Source organism: Anguilla anguilla, chromosome 5, assembly GCF_013347855.1.
Source record: "Anguilla anguilla isolate fAngAng1 chromosome 5, fAngAng1.pri, whole genome shotgun sequence".
Lineage (NCBI taxonomy): Eukaryota > Metazoa > Chordata > Actinopteri > Anguilliformes > Anguillidae > Anguilla > Anguilla anguilla.
The window spans coordinates 61,081,584-61,097,615 of record NC_049205.1 but is presented as its reverse complement, the minus strand read 5'-3'; the positions used below and the strand labels follow the sequence as shown (position 1 = coordinate 61,097,615).

Sequence of the window (16,032 nt, the reverse complement as noted above, 5' to 3'; positions counted from 1 at the left end):
CGTGGAGGATTCCGCCCGCAAAACACGTACGTACCGATGGACGCGCGCGCTACGCTACGCTCGCGGCGCATTGCAAACGCACACGCGTGAACATCAATGAGCACTGTAAAAAAAAATACACAAACGAATGCACAGGTTAATAACTGCACACTGTGATGATGATGCAACTGGAGTGAACATATCCAGATGTGTGTTATGGTAGTGATACAGTGTAATTTACATAGGTATAAAAATCAGTGTGCTACTGTGAAATCAAACAATGTGTAAAATGTGTGCACTGTGATGTCCACTGTAAACATTTAAACAATACACACGTGTACATACGGTAATAACACTGTGATGATGATGATGCAACTGGAGTGAACATATCCGGGTATTTAATGATGTGTGTTATGATAGTGACACAGGGTCATTTTTAAATGTATAAAAATCTGTGTGCTATTGTGAAATCAGACAATGCATAAAATACACGCGTTGACGTCAAGTGTGTGCTGTGAGACTGATAGCAGAGCAAAGCTAGCAGGAGATCGATAGCGCTTTTCCAGTGTGAAGCTGCTACAAGCCCTTTTCCCTGGAGCGCCTCCCGCATCATTCGCCGCTGGTTGCTGGTGTAGGGCAGCCCCGCCCCCTTTTTTCACCCTAATCCTGGACACTTATCCGGCTCTCTCTCTCTCTTTCACACTCCCCTAACCGTCTCTGAACTGGGAGGCACGGGCCAAAAAAACCCTTCGGAATGAAAGGGGGATTTGTTGCCAGTTTGGAAAGGAAAACCCTTCCCCCCGTGTGGATGCAGGCAGCCCCAAAGCCTCAGTTTACCGAATTTATTAGCCTGCCCTCCATTTTCCTGTCTCTATGTCATTTTCACTCATCTGTCTTGTTCCATAGAGGCGCAAGCACTCTGTAAATAGAACTGTATTTTGACAGTAAATTGTTTGCAATTGTTTTTCTTTTTCATTCTTTCTTTCTTCAAAGCGCTGTCAAAGTCATGTAGAATAATGGCAACAACTCATTATTCCATATAGCAGGATTTATACAGTTAAATAACAGGATTTATACAGATTTTCCCTTCATTAAATAGTTTTTCACTGACAACATTGCTGCCAGCCTTTTCACCGGTTTTATGGGATATTTTCTTATTTGTTATTTATTTTACAATGCAGCTAGTCTAATACCCCTAGTGGCATTCTAACCAAACAATATGATTATTTGCTCTGGTAGGTTCCCCCATTACCTACTAGTCGCTAGTTTAGCCGGACTTTAACTACTGACACCAGACTGCCCTGTTCAGCCTAGCTTTAACTACTGACACCAGGCTGCCTGCCCAGTTGAGCCTAAATTTAACTACTGACACCAGGCTGCCTGCCCAGTTGAGCCTAAATTTAACCACTGACACCAGACTGCTCAGTTGAGCATAAATTTAGCTACTGACACCAGACTGCCTGGTTGAGCATAAATTTAGCTACTGACACCGGACTGCCCAGTTGAGCCTAAATTTAACTACTGACACCAGACTGCTCAGTTCAGCATACATTTAACTACTGACACCAGACTGCTCGGTTCAGCATAAATTTAACTACTGACACCAGACTGCTCGGTTCAGCATAAATTTAACTACTGACACCAGACTGCCCAGTTGAGCCTAAATTTAACTACTGACACCAGGCTGCCCAGTGTGTGATGACCTCTTCCTCTGCAGCCAGCTTCCTCCCAATATGTCGGTTGAGTTTGTTCTGACTCCCGTCGTGAAGGAAGCTGTGTGCTTTGTATTCAAGTCAGTCAGCACCTTTTGCTCTTGTTGTTTTCGTTGTCATTTTCTCATTGCAACGAGCCGAACAACAATTAAAGCTCAGTTACGGTATGAGAGAAAAATGATATACCCCACATATATAATTTAGTTTACATGCTGAAAATGTTGAGTGTTTTATCGACGCGCCGTTCGGGAGAAGCTAATTAAATCAGACGGCGGGCTGAATACCACCGGGGACGGCCGCCTGGGGGGGGGGTGGGGGGTGTGGGGGGCGGGGGGGCAGGGAACTCTCGGCTCGGTGCCAGTTCAGGATCCACAGCGTCCCAGAGCCGATGGGGGCTATTTAAAGACGGCCCGAAAGAAGCGCTTATCCTCCTCTTTAGGGGCCGCGACTTTGCGCCCCCCCACCCCCAACCCTCCCCCCTGACCCCTTTGCTTTTAAAAACATCTCTGCAGATGACCTGCAAACAGCGTCGCGTGTCACACGCCCCTTTTCCCTTCCCCGCGTTTCTGTGTTGACTCACTGCGGTCCATCCTTTTTTTCTTCTTCTCTACGCAGTTTATTGCCTCCTTACACTCGGGGGGGGGGTTTGAATCATGGGCTGTGCCGGGGCGGGGGGGGGGGGGTGGCATCAATATTCATGCTCGGAGAGCCGTCTCATCTCCCGCTGAAATTGGCAAATGACATTCGGGAACCGTAGTGGCGGGGGCCGACGGCTTAAAGGACTTCTCCCGACTGAAACGTGAAGCTTCTTTTTTTTTTTTTTCAATGACATTTTTCCCCCTCCCCCCTTTTTTAAAAAAATTCATAATTGATACTGCGGCAACCACTTCAGAACCCAGAGCCTTTAAATTCATAATTGATACGGTGGGACCCGCTCCAGAGGCCCGAGGTCTTTTTAACGGGCCGCACGTGACCGCCGGAGAGAGGAACGCTTTCGCCGCGCGATCGGCACGAAGTCCGGCGTACAGCTACACATCGGGCCATCAAGCGCTTCCGGGTCAAAGGTCATTGGGCAGAACCGTTGACCGTCCTGTTGGGTGGACAGCAACAGCAGTGCAGTTGTCGCCCACAGGATAGAAATTAGGAAAAGGGTGGCGATAACGTGCCCCTGTATGAGGATATTCCATACCTCTCTCGTTATCTCTGAGGAGAGCACGGGCAGTTTGATCATTTATGCGACTTTTTAAAATTATTACTGAAGTTTCTCAGGTTGTGTGATGTCGCTGAAGATCTATTCCGTTCCATGAGACACGACTATCAGCGCCACCATCGCATGTACGCACGCTCACGTTGTTTTATTTGTTTAGTCAGAAAAAGTTTTAGTTTTTCCAGTTCAAAAAAAGCATTGTAAATATGAGACACGTGGCCGGATTGCACACGTTCATTGCGTGTACGGCATGAGCGATGCCTGCAGGATCACACAGGGGGCAGAACGCCATTCTGGAATGTTCTCACGACAAACAGGAAACTCGCTCCTGCGCGCTCATGTCTCCCACTACTGTACAAACTCCAACATTAAAACCTTCTTAGCTGAACATTCTAATGCTGATGTAGACGTGCACACCAGTATGATGTTGGCCTAATATGGACATAGTGTTCACTTGCATGAAAATGTTCTAATGTGAACTCCCATACTTGCCTGTATGATGGTGTTCTGATATGGACCCCATACACACCTGTGTGATGATGTCCTAACAATGGACTCCATGCATACCTGTGTGACGATGCCCTAATATGGACCCCACACACACCTGTATGATGATGTCCTAACATGGACCCCACACCCACCTGTGTGATGATGTCCTAACATGGGCTCCCTGGGTTTGTAAGGTGTGCTTTTCATTAGTGCTGTTGCCAGGAGATGTGCCAGAGAGAGTGGGCAGCTGTGTACAACAAGGGATTTTGTGTTCCTGTCCTGGAGTCAGGGGGTCACCTCATTTGCATATGCAAAGTATGTCAGAGCTGCTGTTCGATGTTTGAGGGTTCAAACTACACCGACCCTTCCTCCCTCCCCCCTCTCTTCCCCCACCTGTCTCCCTGCCAAGTTAGTACTGCATAATTAGATTGTTGCATTAAAATTTTTTTAAATAGACGGTGGTGCATTTTCCTTAGCATGGCACTCTGGTTTTGTTGTCTGTGAGACACTGTAGCGTTTCATAGTTTCAGTCGTTTATTAATTTAGGCATTTTTATTATTTTCTTTTTTTTCAACGAAAGCCTTGGAGGTAAACATAAAATGTCCTCTTCATCCTAGCCTTGGCACGCTTTGTTTCCTCGTCTTCCTCAGCCTTGATGACCGTTTTTTTTTTTTTTTTTGTATTTTGTGTGTGACTCTGGTGTGGCTGTTTTGTATTTTTGAAATGCAAATGTAGTGGGGGGAGGGGGGAGCGAGGTTTTTGGCTACATCTACACCTGGTAAAAGTGACTCAATTCCGTATTTTTTGCTTGCATGCGACACAGATCAGATGTGTATTATGTGTACACAAGAGGAAAAAAAACCACCTGGGATCGGATATTTTCAGATCCGTTTTGGGCCACGTTCATATGTGCTGCTGTCATTTCCATCTGCAGATTTTTTTAGGGTTTGGAAAGCAGGTCCATGGGCTCTTTAGGCAATCGATAAAATGAAACTAATCGTCCCGGCCTAAAAACCGGCAGACAGACATTGAGGGGCCGTCCAGGACGTGCAACAAATCCTGTTAAAAACCATCATAAAACAACTTCCGTCCTCCGGAAAAAAAAAAAAAAAAAAAAGGTAAAGATATCGGTGATATATCCGGGAAAAAGCTTTTAGCTTTGCCCTCTTGTACAGGTGTGTTGGCTGTGGCTGTCTCCGGCAATCCTTTGTGACTATAAAGCTGTCCAGCAATCCCCACTGAGAGCAAATGTGAGTGAAATATCAACAGGCTCTCTGGTGCGTCTGCCCTCGAAAAGGTCTGTTTTAAGAGCACAATTAAGCATGTTGCCTTTCAAAGTGCTCCATCAAGGCATTCATCTCGTTATGTCAGGCAACAAATGGGATTCAATCTACATTTGTCTATAAGTACCGGTTTGCAATTAAATATAAGCGTTCTTTTTTTTTTCTACTTTTAAGTGTTCTTTTATTTTTCACATTGTGTGCTTGTTCAGCAAGTAGCTGAGCACCAAAATTAGCCGACCAAACTGTGGGAAAAAAAGCAAATATACCCTTGGATTTATTTGAAAGCTAGCGTCGAACAGGAATGTTGATTGAATCCAGGCCAATAGCCCGCGTTTTGTGTATATAGCGCTTTGATTCGGCACATCGGCGTTCGTCTGAGTGTGACCGTCCAATCAGAGCCGTGAAAAACAGCGCCAGACCCAAAGGGGTGTCCATTCAGTTTGGCAGGTTGACAAGTGATTCGATACGTATTAAGAGTTCACAGAGAACGTTGCGATCACTAGCGGGGTTGGGGGGCGGGGGGGGGGGGGGGGGCAGTGGTTCACAGTGCGATCGCGGAGCCCCTACGGTACCTTCACCAACCCCCGGGGACCAGCACTCCCCCCCCCCACTGCTGGAAAAACCCAGTAAAGGAAACCGGGGATTGCGGGTTCAAACTCACACGGGGGCTGTGCCTCCGCAACAGACGTCAAACTGTAGTACACTCAGATTCTGCATTAGGCTACATAAGAGCCAGTTGCAGTGGATGAAGAAATCCGTTGAGCAAATAAATACGTTACAGGAGTGATCTTGTGATGAAGTGTAAATGATTGATATCATATTGGTGTATCTTATTATTTATAAAAAAAGAAGCATACCATTCATTCTCTGTTTTATTGCTCCTTAAACTGTTTGAAAACATCTCAGTCGGAGTGGATGTCAGATTTAGTTTAGTCTTTTTGATTCACGGTGTCTCGGCGCATTTTCACATCTGCTCCTCTTGAGGCAAAAAAAAAATAAAAAATCTTTTTTTTTTATTGTGTGTCCTTTTAATACGACTGACTCATTTCCTGTTAGACGAGACAGGGTTGGAAGCGTTGTGACAGGGATGCCTGCAGCCGACCTTGCTGTAAATCAATCATGAGACCGCCTGGCTTTTATTTTAATACCTGCGCAGAAGAGCAGACAGCGGTGGGGGGGGGGGGGGCGGGGAATGTAAACAGGGGAATGGATGGAACTCTGTCGTCCCGCCTTATGTCCTGTGTTTTTAACGTGTGGTACCGTAGGTGGTTCAACCCCCCCCCCCCCCCCCCCCCCCCGTGGAATGTCAAAATAACATTGCTTTAAAGTGTGAAGATACTGACAGAAATTTGGACGGGGACTTGAAATTGTTTGTAGGCATTTCCAGCTGTGTGAGTTAAGAGACCAGGCTTCCCTGACTAGAGGTTGGAGATGGGGGGGGGGGGGGGGGTTTCCCGGATCAGAAACAAGTTGAAAAATTGTTTATGTTTGTGTGATTCATTCTGCCAGTCAGCAGCCAGCTGTGATTTTGGGAATGGGAATGGGGAAGCGTCCATCGCCCTCTCCCCTTTACCAGGTCATCTTCCAGGTTATCCCAGGACGTGTACGGTCAGTCCATATTTCAGTTACGTGCATTACTCCAAGTAAATCGTCCATCACGTGATCCCATCCTCAGGCTTAGCACGTTAGCATTCAGAAACCGTTTCTGCGTTTGTGAATTCTGTGAATTCTGCTTGCCCCCCACCCACGTTTCAAACAGCCGATGTATTTCACGCTCCACTAGCTCAGCGATTTTGCAATGTTTAAGCTTTTTCAGTCAAAAAAAAAGGATAAAGAAAGAAAGGGGAAAAGAGATGCTGTCTGCGTCTTATAACTTTTTTTGACACCAATTATCATTGCTTCTTAAAAAAAAAAAAAAAAAATTAAAAAGCCCCTCCAAGATTCACGGAATTTATTTTTCTTTAAATATGAGCGATAAAATAGCTGCTCCCGTTGTGAGTTCTCCATCGCTTCCGGCTCCCGATCATGGTTTGCGTTTCTTTGAAGACGCTTCACTTCCCATCGCCGCGCGCGGATGTGACACGGTGAGCGTGAGCCGTCGCCCTCGAACGATCCCGAAACGTCCTCTCCCGTTAGAGAGTGACATTACACCTGTCAGAGCGACTGTCGCCCCAACCCTCAGCAGAGCGTGACATGTCACATTTCTAGACAATATAAAAGGAATATAGTTTTAAAAAAATTATTATTCTGCCAGATGACAATGTTTCGTCTTTTTTTTTTTTTTGGCTCTACCTTTGAAAAATCAACCAAAAACTATGAAACAAATGGCAGTTCATAAAAATAAATTATGTAATAAATTATAAATTATGTGCACAAATGGGTTTACATATACGCAATTTGGGTGACCAGTCAGGTAAATATAAAACAAACACTAAATTAGTATCCAATTTAGAGCCATCCAAAGCCTGTATGATATGCAGATTTAACTGACAAAAAATGTTTTATACTTTGTTATACTCTGGATAATAAGCCTGTTTGTGTAGGTAAACCTCATATTATTTCCACTAAACAAAATGTTAAAAAATGATTAAACTTTTATGTTTATAAACAGCTTCGTTTTTTGCATGATAAGGCATGCTGGAATGTACATATTTTTGACATGTTTCAATACATATTTCATGAAGCAAAAAAAAAAAAAAATCAATTTTGCTAACACCAGTAATTTTTTTGAAACTCCACTTTTGGTATTCTCGGTTTTAATGACCACGAAACCTCCTCTGGAGACCTGGCGTATTTTCAAATATATTTATTTTTATTGAACCATCCCTTTTAATGTAGGTTTCGGCATCGTAGTATATAGGGTTCACGAGATTAAGCCCAGATACTTGTAGGGCTGTAGGGCACAAAAATGAAACGCCAGGTCTTGGGAGGAGATATGCAGGACCGTGAAGTTGTTATAGAGATGGAAATGGCTTCAGTAAAAATGGATTCAGTTAAGAGAAAAAAAAATATATAAAAAAACTGGTTCATCCGTTTGGCCCATCTTAACAGAATCCACGTCCGGCTCTCATTTGTCATGGAAATTATGTTTGATGTTTCAATCAAGTGCTATTGATTTGCGGCAGGAGGATTCAATTGCTATCGATCCATACACGCCGTGAATCCGTTCGGGTTCGCGGTGCGATGAAGACGTTCGGTCGCGCGGACGATTGATCACAGGTCCGGATGGATTGCGCTGTACCACATCGCTCTGTAGTGAATAACGTTAAATGGTACGAAAATGCCACCGGAGAGAGAGGCCATGCATAATTAATGTGCGCGGTTTTAAAGGCAAAATGCGCATTGTGACTGCGCCGCGGATGCGTGGAAAGTTCAGGAGGAAGAAATGGCCTTCTAACCCGCCTCCATCCCGCAAACCGAACCAGATGCCTTGGCTGCATCCTCCTCTTCCTCATCCTCATTTATACTTGTACGACCGAAGCAAAGACTAGATTAGATTCGATTCAATTCAGGTCATCGCCTTCTAAGACAACTAAATGCGTCCTCTGCACTTGACCCATCCTAGTTACTTAGGGGCAGTGGGCAGCCACAGTGCGGCGCCCGGGGACCAGCTCCAGTTCCGAGGCCACTGCCTTGGTCAGGGGCAATGGCGGGAGTACACCTAGGGGCAATTTAGACTCTTCAATTAACCTAACCTGCATGTCTTTGGACTGTGGGAGGAAGTACCCGGAGGAAACCCACGCGGACACGGGGAGAACATACCAAACCCCACACAGAAAGGCCCGGGCGGGGGCTCGAACCCAGGACCTTCAAGCTGTGAGGCAACGGTGCTACCCACCATGCTGCCCGTACGGTGCCAAACTACCAATGGATTAAAAAAAAAAAAATTCTGGAAGGGATGTTCATCTCTATAAAATGCAAACATAACCAATCAGTTGCTTTTGAAAGAGGATCTTAGTTTGACAAGTGGTAATATTATTTCAGTTGGCTAAGTGTTGCATTACACAGGTTTTGTATGACTAGTTTAGTAGTCAATGGAGCCCGACAATTTCTAGCAGCAGGCAAGCAAGCCCCCCTCCCCCCCTTCACAGCTTTCTGAACGTCTGGTCATGTGACTGTTTCATGAACACATGTCTCGCAGTGCGTGGTGATGGTGCTTGTCGGCAGAAGGTTTCCTTGTCTCCATCAAATTCAAATTTGAATTTGATTTTATCATTACGACATGTTTAACGCATGGTGCTGTAGTTTATTTACTGTATATCTGTGTCACATGGTGCATTTTGTGCCGCACGGTTACGGTTGTTAGGCACAGCCAAGCACACAAAGAAGGCTCACACTGCATATCAACGTGGCTTGTAGGCTATAGAGGTTTTCCTTCTGACTTCAGATTCAAAATCAAATGCGATAAATCTTTATTGATTTGCTCAGCGTTCGACGCAGTTTAGGAGACAGTAGGAAGCGGATAATCTGGCACTGATTCGCTTTTAATTCAGTTTAAACGGATGATGCATGAGCCCTCGTATAGATTAAATAACCCTGGTGCATTGCAGTGATTAATAGTATCAATTCATCTTTTTGAAATTAAAGGAGCACGGAGTGTCATTTTATTGCAGGTTTTGAAATGAGCGGGGCTATCGCTGACAACAGTTTGTCCTAACAACGGGAGGACATGAACTGTTTAATTTCAAAGAGTTTTCAAATTTTTTGTTTCCAGATATGTTTAGATATGCATCCATACAATGGGAAAGAGATAGTTTTTAATGTCTTTAAACTTAAATGCCTTTTTATCTTTTCTATGTTAAGTCCCTTTTCGTGATGAGAGACAGAGATAGAGAGAGATAGAGATAGAGAGAATTGTTGGACACTGAGCAGTTTTAGAGGAAGCGAGCATCTATGGACGGAATTCAATCGTCCCGCTTTTCACCACATAAAGGCAGTCACTCCTGTAATTAAGGTTTTGTCGCAATTCAATCACTTCGGTGCACTGCTTGTTATGGCTATAGTTTTCTTAATTAGCAAGCTTGGCGTGGTTAAGAGTAAGCGCCTGGAAGTGCTTTTTGTGTGAGTAGAAAGACGGTACTTTCTTTAAGACTTCACAATGTGCTACTTATCAACTCTTTGACAGTTGGTTTCAGGCATACCCCCAGAGTAAATACAAGTTCATCCTAGCAGAACCCACACTGTGTTTAACTTTTTAAAAAAAGAAGCTCTATTCACATTTATCATGCAAGACTGGAAGAGAAAAATCCAACAGTGACCTTAAAACGGGTAACTGGCTACTAAGTTATGTGTTTATGTATTTTTCTTTACAAGTGCTTTGGTTTTTACTTAATAGTCCGACCACTCTCGTGTACCTTCATACTCACGTATCTATGCAGAATATAATTAATTCTTACTGCTCAGAATCAGGACTCAAAGGCATTGCGACATGTATCGATGCTCTGTTTTTCATCAGTGATATAACTGAAAACAAAAGTATCAATAAAATTGCTACGTTCCATTTTCCCTTTGATTGATTTCGGGTCTGTTTTGATCTCGACCCAGGCAGGCTGTGATGGAGCGTTTGGGTGGAGTAACGTACGACTTTCCACACCGCTGCCGGAGAACGCGGGTTTTTCGGTTGGTACAGAAACCTCTGCCTCAGTTGCTGAGTGGCTGCGGTCTCTCTGCGTCGTTACTGCATATTAGACTGCGAATGTGTAGTACCATACCGTATGTGTTGCTAATAGATACTGTAGCCTGTTGCGCTAAGTACACTGGTGCTATAATTACAGTAAGGAGCGCTGTAAATGCAAGTATGCAGCACATTTAAAAAAAAAAAAAATCATAAACACAAAATGTGCTCATCATTTAAAATGCAACCAGTGTGTACGTGTGTGTGTGTGTGTCTGCGTGCGTAAGTATATATATATATATATATATATATATATATATATATATATATATAATATATAGCCTACTATGAAACATACCAGCCCAGAATACTGTTAGAATGGGACAAATGGAATGATGTTCCGATGGAAATTATCACAGGTGTCCGGTTTCCCATTTTCCGGCCGAGCGATCTATCCAAATGCCGGAAAGCTTTACGCCCCTTGTTTCGGGAATAAGCTGACCGGGCAAAAAAAAATAAAAAAATAAAATGAAATCAAAGAGACTCCGTCAGAGTGCTTTTTGGCTTTTTGATGATGGCGCTCTACGGGAGGACTACATCAAACCCTTTAAAAAGGGCCGAGAGAAGAGGCCGCTGGTTCCTGAGGAGAACGGGCGAGAGTCATCAGCTCGGGAGTGAACGCCTCTTGTTCGCCGTCTGACCCCGAATGCATCGGTGCACGGCGACCAGGACCACGCAGGGGTCGCCCAGCCATTCCGGGTGTCCCGGCTAAATGCCCAATCTGGCTTTCTCCAACTTGCCACGTAATCATCCCCTGATTTAACTGGCTAAAAAAAAAAAAGATGTTCTCTCTCCCTCTCCACCTTAGCTAATGTGTTGAGTGTTCTGGCGCAAAATGGCTGCCGTGCATCACCCAGGTGGGTGCTACACATTGGTGGTGGGTGAGGTGAGTTCCCTCTCATCACTGTAAAGCACTTTGAGTGTTCGGAAAAGTGCTGCATAAATGCAATCATTCATTCATTCATTCATTCATTCATTCATTCCCGCGTAAAGGTGGCGTGATGCAGCGTTAGCACTTATCTCTGTGAAACGCATGGGGGGGGGGGGTGAGGTTCATTTCGGTCAGGCCTGATAAGGGACTACACGCACTAGCAGGAGTGGGGCATTAATCCTGTCCTGCGGGGGGCGTGGGGGGGAGGCCGGGGGGCCTGGGGAGGGGGGGTTGGGCACGGGGGGCTTGGGGGGGGCGGGGGGGGGCGGGGGGTGTTTATATCACGTATCTAGGCGCGGAGGCACGCGGCTCTACTCGTGCATTAAACCGTGCGATCAGCATATTAAAACACAAACGAGCGCAGGCTCGTCCATGGAGCCCCGTTGATCTTTTTTTTTTTCGATGCAATTTTTTCTTCTTTTTTTTTTCCAGTTCACTTTTTTTCCCCCCCATAATTACGTACTCATGTATTTTTCAGAGCACTTGATCCAATCTCCACTCTGTGGAAAGTTAGAAATCAACGGTTTGATTTCATGCGCTGGATTTCAATTAATCAGTTCTGCGTGCTTTTTTTAATTATTAGTATGAATAAGAGTGCTGTAAAATGAAAACCCATGGATAGTATCTAGTTTGCGTGTTGAATGCTTCTGATGTATTTTATTAATGGTACATCACAGCGATGTGATACCGTTTATGGTTAATGAAAATGCGGTATTTATGACACGACTGCCGTTATGGTCTCTGGCCATATTGAATTATGCACAGGGGGATTGACGAGTGGTTGTAATCTGCTAAGGGGCTTAAACAGGATGTTTGATGTTTAATGATATCAGGTTAGCCTAGCTGGAGACGTGCACATTCGCATGCTAGTTTTCGGTCAGTCAGAAAGCAGTAGTGTTGGCGTGTCCCACGTTTTCGTCAGAGATGGGTTATTTGAGAGCGAGGACCCCGCGGAGGGGTCAGGGTGCTGGGTGGGACACTGCTGGTTTTCCCCTGTGTGTGGTGCTCTGTGATGATGATGATGATGATGATGATGATGATGATGATGATGATGATGTTGTCACTGGTCTCTCACTTCAGCGTCAACAGCTCAACAGAGGCTGTCTGTACCCTTTATTTATTTATTTATTTTCCTCTTTTTTCTCTCCTGCTTCAGTGGCCAACATTCTCTGGAGAGAAGAAGGTACTTATGCATGTCATACATCCTGTCGTATCACATATGAGATGGACCTAACAGATTTCATATATGACACTCCTAACATGTTACGTATACGATGCACGTGTCATACCACATACTGTATATGATGTTGTATCTACTGCTTTTCTGGACCGTGTGTCATATTTTAAGGGTGTTATATGTTCAGTTTTTTTTTAATTTTTTTTTTTACATTGTCTAATTTTGTCTTTTTTTCCCCCACGTTACAGTAAATGGCCATAATCCCTGTGTAATTGTTGTGTAATTGCAGTGTAATTACATTGGTAGATACTACTGCTGTTAACAGTTTGTCATGTGTTGTTTTCCATGCAATTTGACTACAGATGCAACATTAGCCACGGTCATAATCGCAAGTGCTAATGAGCTAATTAATTTCCATTTTACCATAACACTCATAACAAGAACCAGCATTCAGAGAGCAATGTTCAAATGTTTGAATGCCATTTTTTTTAACAGTCTCATTATTCAGCTATGAATATTGTGTATGTGCAGTAGTTACACGATAACAACCATGTAATTACAATGTAATTACACACAGGGTTTAAAATGGAGTAGCCTATACACACAGTAGTTGTTCTAATTGCACAGATTTATTTATTTATTTTGGCTACTTTGTGTGAAGTGCAGACTTGAGAGCTTTGCCTGTGTCATGCCTAATAGATTTATTTATTTGTTTGTTTGTTTGAAAGGGAAAAATGGACAGTTACTAACTACCCCAGAATTGGCTTGACAGCTGCTGTAAATGTCACCTGTAGTCCCTTGGCAGGTGAAAACGTGTGGCTCTTTTTTTTTTTAATCTTTTAATTTTTTTGTCTTTCGCAGGTCTCGGGGTCAGCAACATGTTCTACGTGTTCTACGAGGACGGCGTTAAGGTGATCCAGCCCGTGCAGTGCGAGATCCAGAGGCACATCCGACCCAGTGAGAGGCTGCTGGGGCTGCAGGTGAGGGGGCCCGCAAGTGAGGGGGCCTGTAGGTGAGGGGGGTCACAGGTGAGGAGGGCCTGCAGGTGAGGGGGGCCTGCAGGTGAGGGGGCCCGCAGGTGAGGGGGCCCGCAGGTGAGGGGGCCCGCTGGTGAGGGGGCCTGCAGGTGAGGGGGCCCGCAGGTGAGGGGGGCCGCAGGTGAGGGGGGCCGCAGGTGAGGGGGCCCGCAGGTGAGGGGGCCTGCAGGTGAGGGGGGCCTGCAGGTGAGGGGGGCCCGCAGGAGAGGGGGCCCGCAGGTGAGGGAGCCTGTAGGTGAGGGGGCCCGCAGGTGAGGGAGCCTGTAGGTGAGGGGGGCCTGCAGGTGAGGGGGGCCTGCAGGTGAGGGGGCCCGCAGGTGAGGGGGGCCCCTGGTGAGGGAGCCTGTAGGTGAGGGGGCCCGCAGGTGAGGGGGGCCTGCAGGTGAGGGGGCCTGCAGGTGAGGGGGCCCGCAGGTGAGGGGGCCTGCAGGTGAGGGGGCCTGCAGGTGAGGGGGCCTGCAGGTGAGGGGGGCCTGCAGGTGAGGGGGCCTGCAGGTGAGGGGGGCCTGCAGGTGAGGGGGCCTGCAGGTGAGGGGGCCCGCCGCCCGTGGAGAGTAAATTAGGAACGAATCGAGATTACGACAGGCAGCCCCCCCCCCCCATTATTATGTATATTCTTTTGTTATCCTGATGCATTGCGTAGTTAATTTTATGAGTTGTGAGCTGTCGAGCGGTGCTGGGCTCTCCCTTGCCTCACACAGCAGATCTTTGATGGGTTTATTCATTATTCCTGCCAGGCCCCACAAATAGCAGGGCTTGGAATTCAGCGCATGTACAGTATTATTTTGATTTTTTTTTTTTTTTTGGGATTTTATTCTCGGCGCGGACCTCAGAGCTTTCTGTGAGCGGCCTTTCATTTGAGCGGTAATGCTGCGTGGAGAGAGCGCGGAGACGGGGGGGGGGGGGGGGTGGGGGGGGGCGAGAGGCGGCGTATTAGAAAATCAATCAAACGCAACTGAATGAGTGTCACACACACCGTCTGGAGCTGAGAGGGGAGAGAGCAGGGCAAGGGTGGGAATGTGAGTCCATGCTTTTCAGAACCCCCACTCTGCCCCCCCCCCCCCCCCAGCCTCACCCCCCCCATAAAGAAATAATATGAAAGGGATGTGTAATATTCATGTAACATTACGTGTGTGTGTGCTGTGAGTGTGTGTGTGTGTGTGTGTCTATGTGTGTCTGTCTCTCTGTTTGTCTGCATGTCTGTCTGTGTGTATGCGTGTATGCATGTGTGTTTATGTGTATGTGCGTGTGTGTGCATGTGTTTCTGTGTGAGTGCTTGCGTGTATGTGTGTGCGCGTGTGTGTGTGTCTCTGTCTATGTGTGTGTGTGTCTGTCTGTGCGCGCTATACGTTAGTAAGGTTAAGGTTATTTGTGTACAGTGTTTAAAACCCCATACACGGCAGGTATTTTATACAGTGCATTTCTGAATGCGCTTTGTGCTATATCAGCCATACTGCAAGCGTCCTGTCTGATTTGAGAGAAACCACAGGCGACAGGACCGACAGGCCTCTCCATTTCAGCGCCTCAGCAACGATGTGTGTTCCGCGCAGTTCGGCGCAGTTCAGCACAGTTCAGCGCAGTTCAGCTCAGTTCAGCGCAGTTCGGCGCAGTTCAGCACAGTTCGGCGCAGTTCAGCGCAGTTCCGCGCAGTTCAGCGCAGTTCCGCGCAGTTCAGCGCAGTTCCGCGCAGTTCCACGCAGTTCCGCGCAGTTCAGCGCAGTTCGGCACAGTTCAGCGCAGTGCAGCGCAGTTCAGTGCAGTTTAAAGTAATGCGACGCGATATCTGCGTCGGACGAGAGCCGCGGAGCCGCTGGAGGAGATCGGTGCCAGATGGCCTCCCCCCCCCCCCCCCCCCCCCCCCCCCCGCCAAAAACGCGCCGCGCCGAATTAGCGAAAAGTATTTCTGTCTCAGGCCGAGGGGCCTCCTCACAAATTATCGATGCGCCGCAGTTTACGAAACAGCGTGGGGTTGTCGCGTCGCCACCCACGCGTGAGGACGGGGTGCAGAGTGATCAGATTACACAGTAAAAAAAGGTCCAGTTCAACTAATTCAACTCTAACAGTGTTAAATCCAACTCTTAACAGATAACATTCTTCCATCCATTATTAATAACCGCTTGCTCCTGGTCAGGGTCGCAGGGGGGTGCTGGAGCCTATATCCCAGTGTGCATTGGGCAGGCCACCAATCTATCGCAGGGCACACACACCATTCACTCATACACTCATATCTACAGGCAATTTTTAGAGTCTCCAGTTAACCTAACCTGCATGTCTTTGGACTGTGGGGAGGAAACCGGAGTACCTGGAGGAAACCCACGCGGACACGGGGAGAACATACAAACCCAGAAAGGCCCCAGGCGGGATTCAAACCCACAACCTTTCTTTCTGTGAGGCGACAGTGCCACCCACTGCACCCTGCCACCCTAACATATATCATTTGGTCCCTACTGGGAGTAAAGGGGTAAGGTGGAGAATCACTAACAATCACTAATAATTAGATATTTCCTCCCTCGTCTCCCAGCTGTACAGAAGGCAAACGCTGG

The 16,032-nt window shown here is 46.5% G+C and overlaps 1 protein-coding gene across 7 annotated transcripts in view; it reads left to right on the top strand.

Annotated features, from left to right (window-relative positions):
• Positions 1 to 16,032, top strand: part of LOC118228475 (follistatin-related protein 5-like) — a 168,396-nt gene that overhangs the window by 135,312 nt on the left and 17,052 nt on the right. For 4 of the 7 annotated variants that reach the window (XM_035420020.1, XM_035420022.1, XM_035420018.1 and 1 more), the window contains 3 exons: positions 1 to 26; positions 12,432 to 12,458; positions 13,314 to 13,432. The exon at positions 1 to 26 is cut by the window's left edge and continues 109 nt beyond it. In XM_035420020.1, coding sequence (XP_035275911.1) covers positions 1 to 26; positions 12,432 to 12,458; positions 13,314 to 13,432 — 172 coding nt within the window. The remainder of the gene's footprint in view (positions 27 to 12,431; positions 12,459 to 13,313; positions 13,433 to 16,032) is intronic. The other 3 variants (XM_035420024.1, XM_035420023.1, XM_035420019.1) reach the window with 2 other exon arrangements.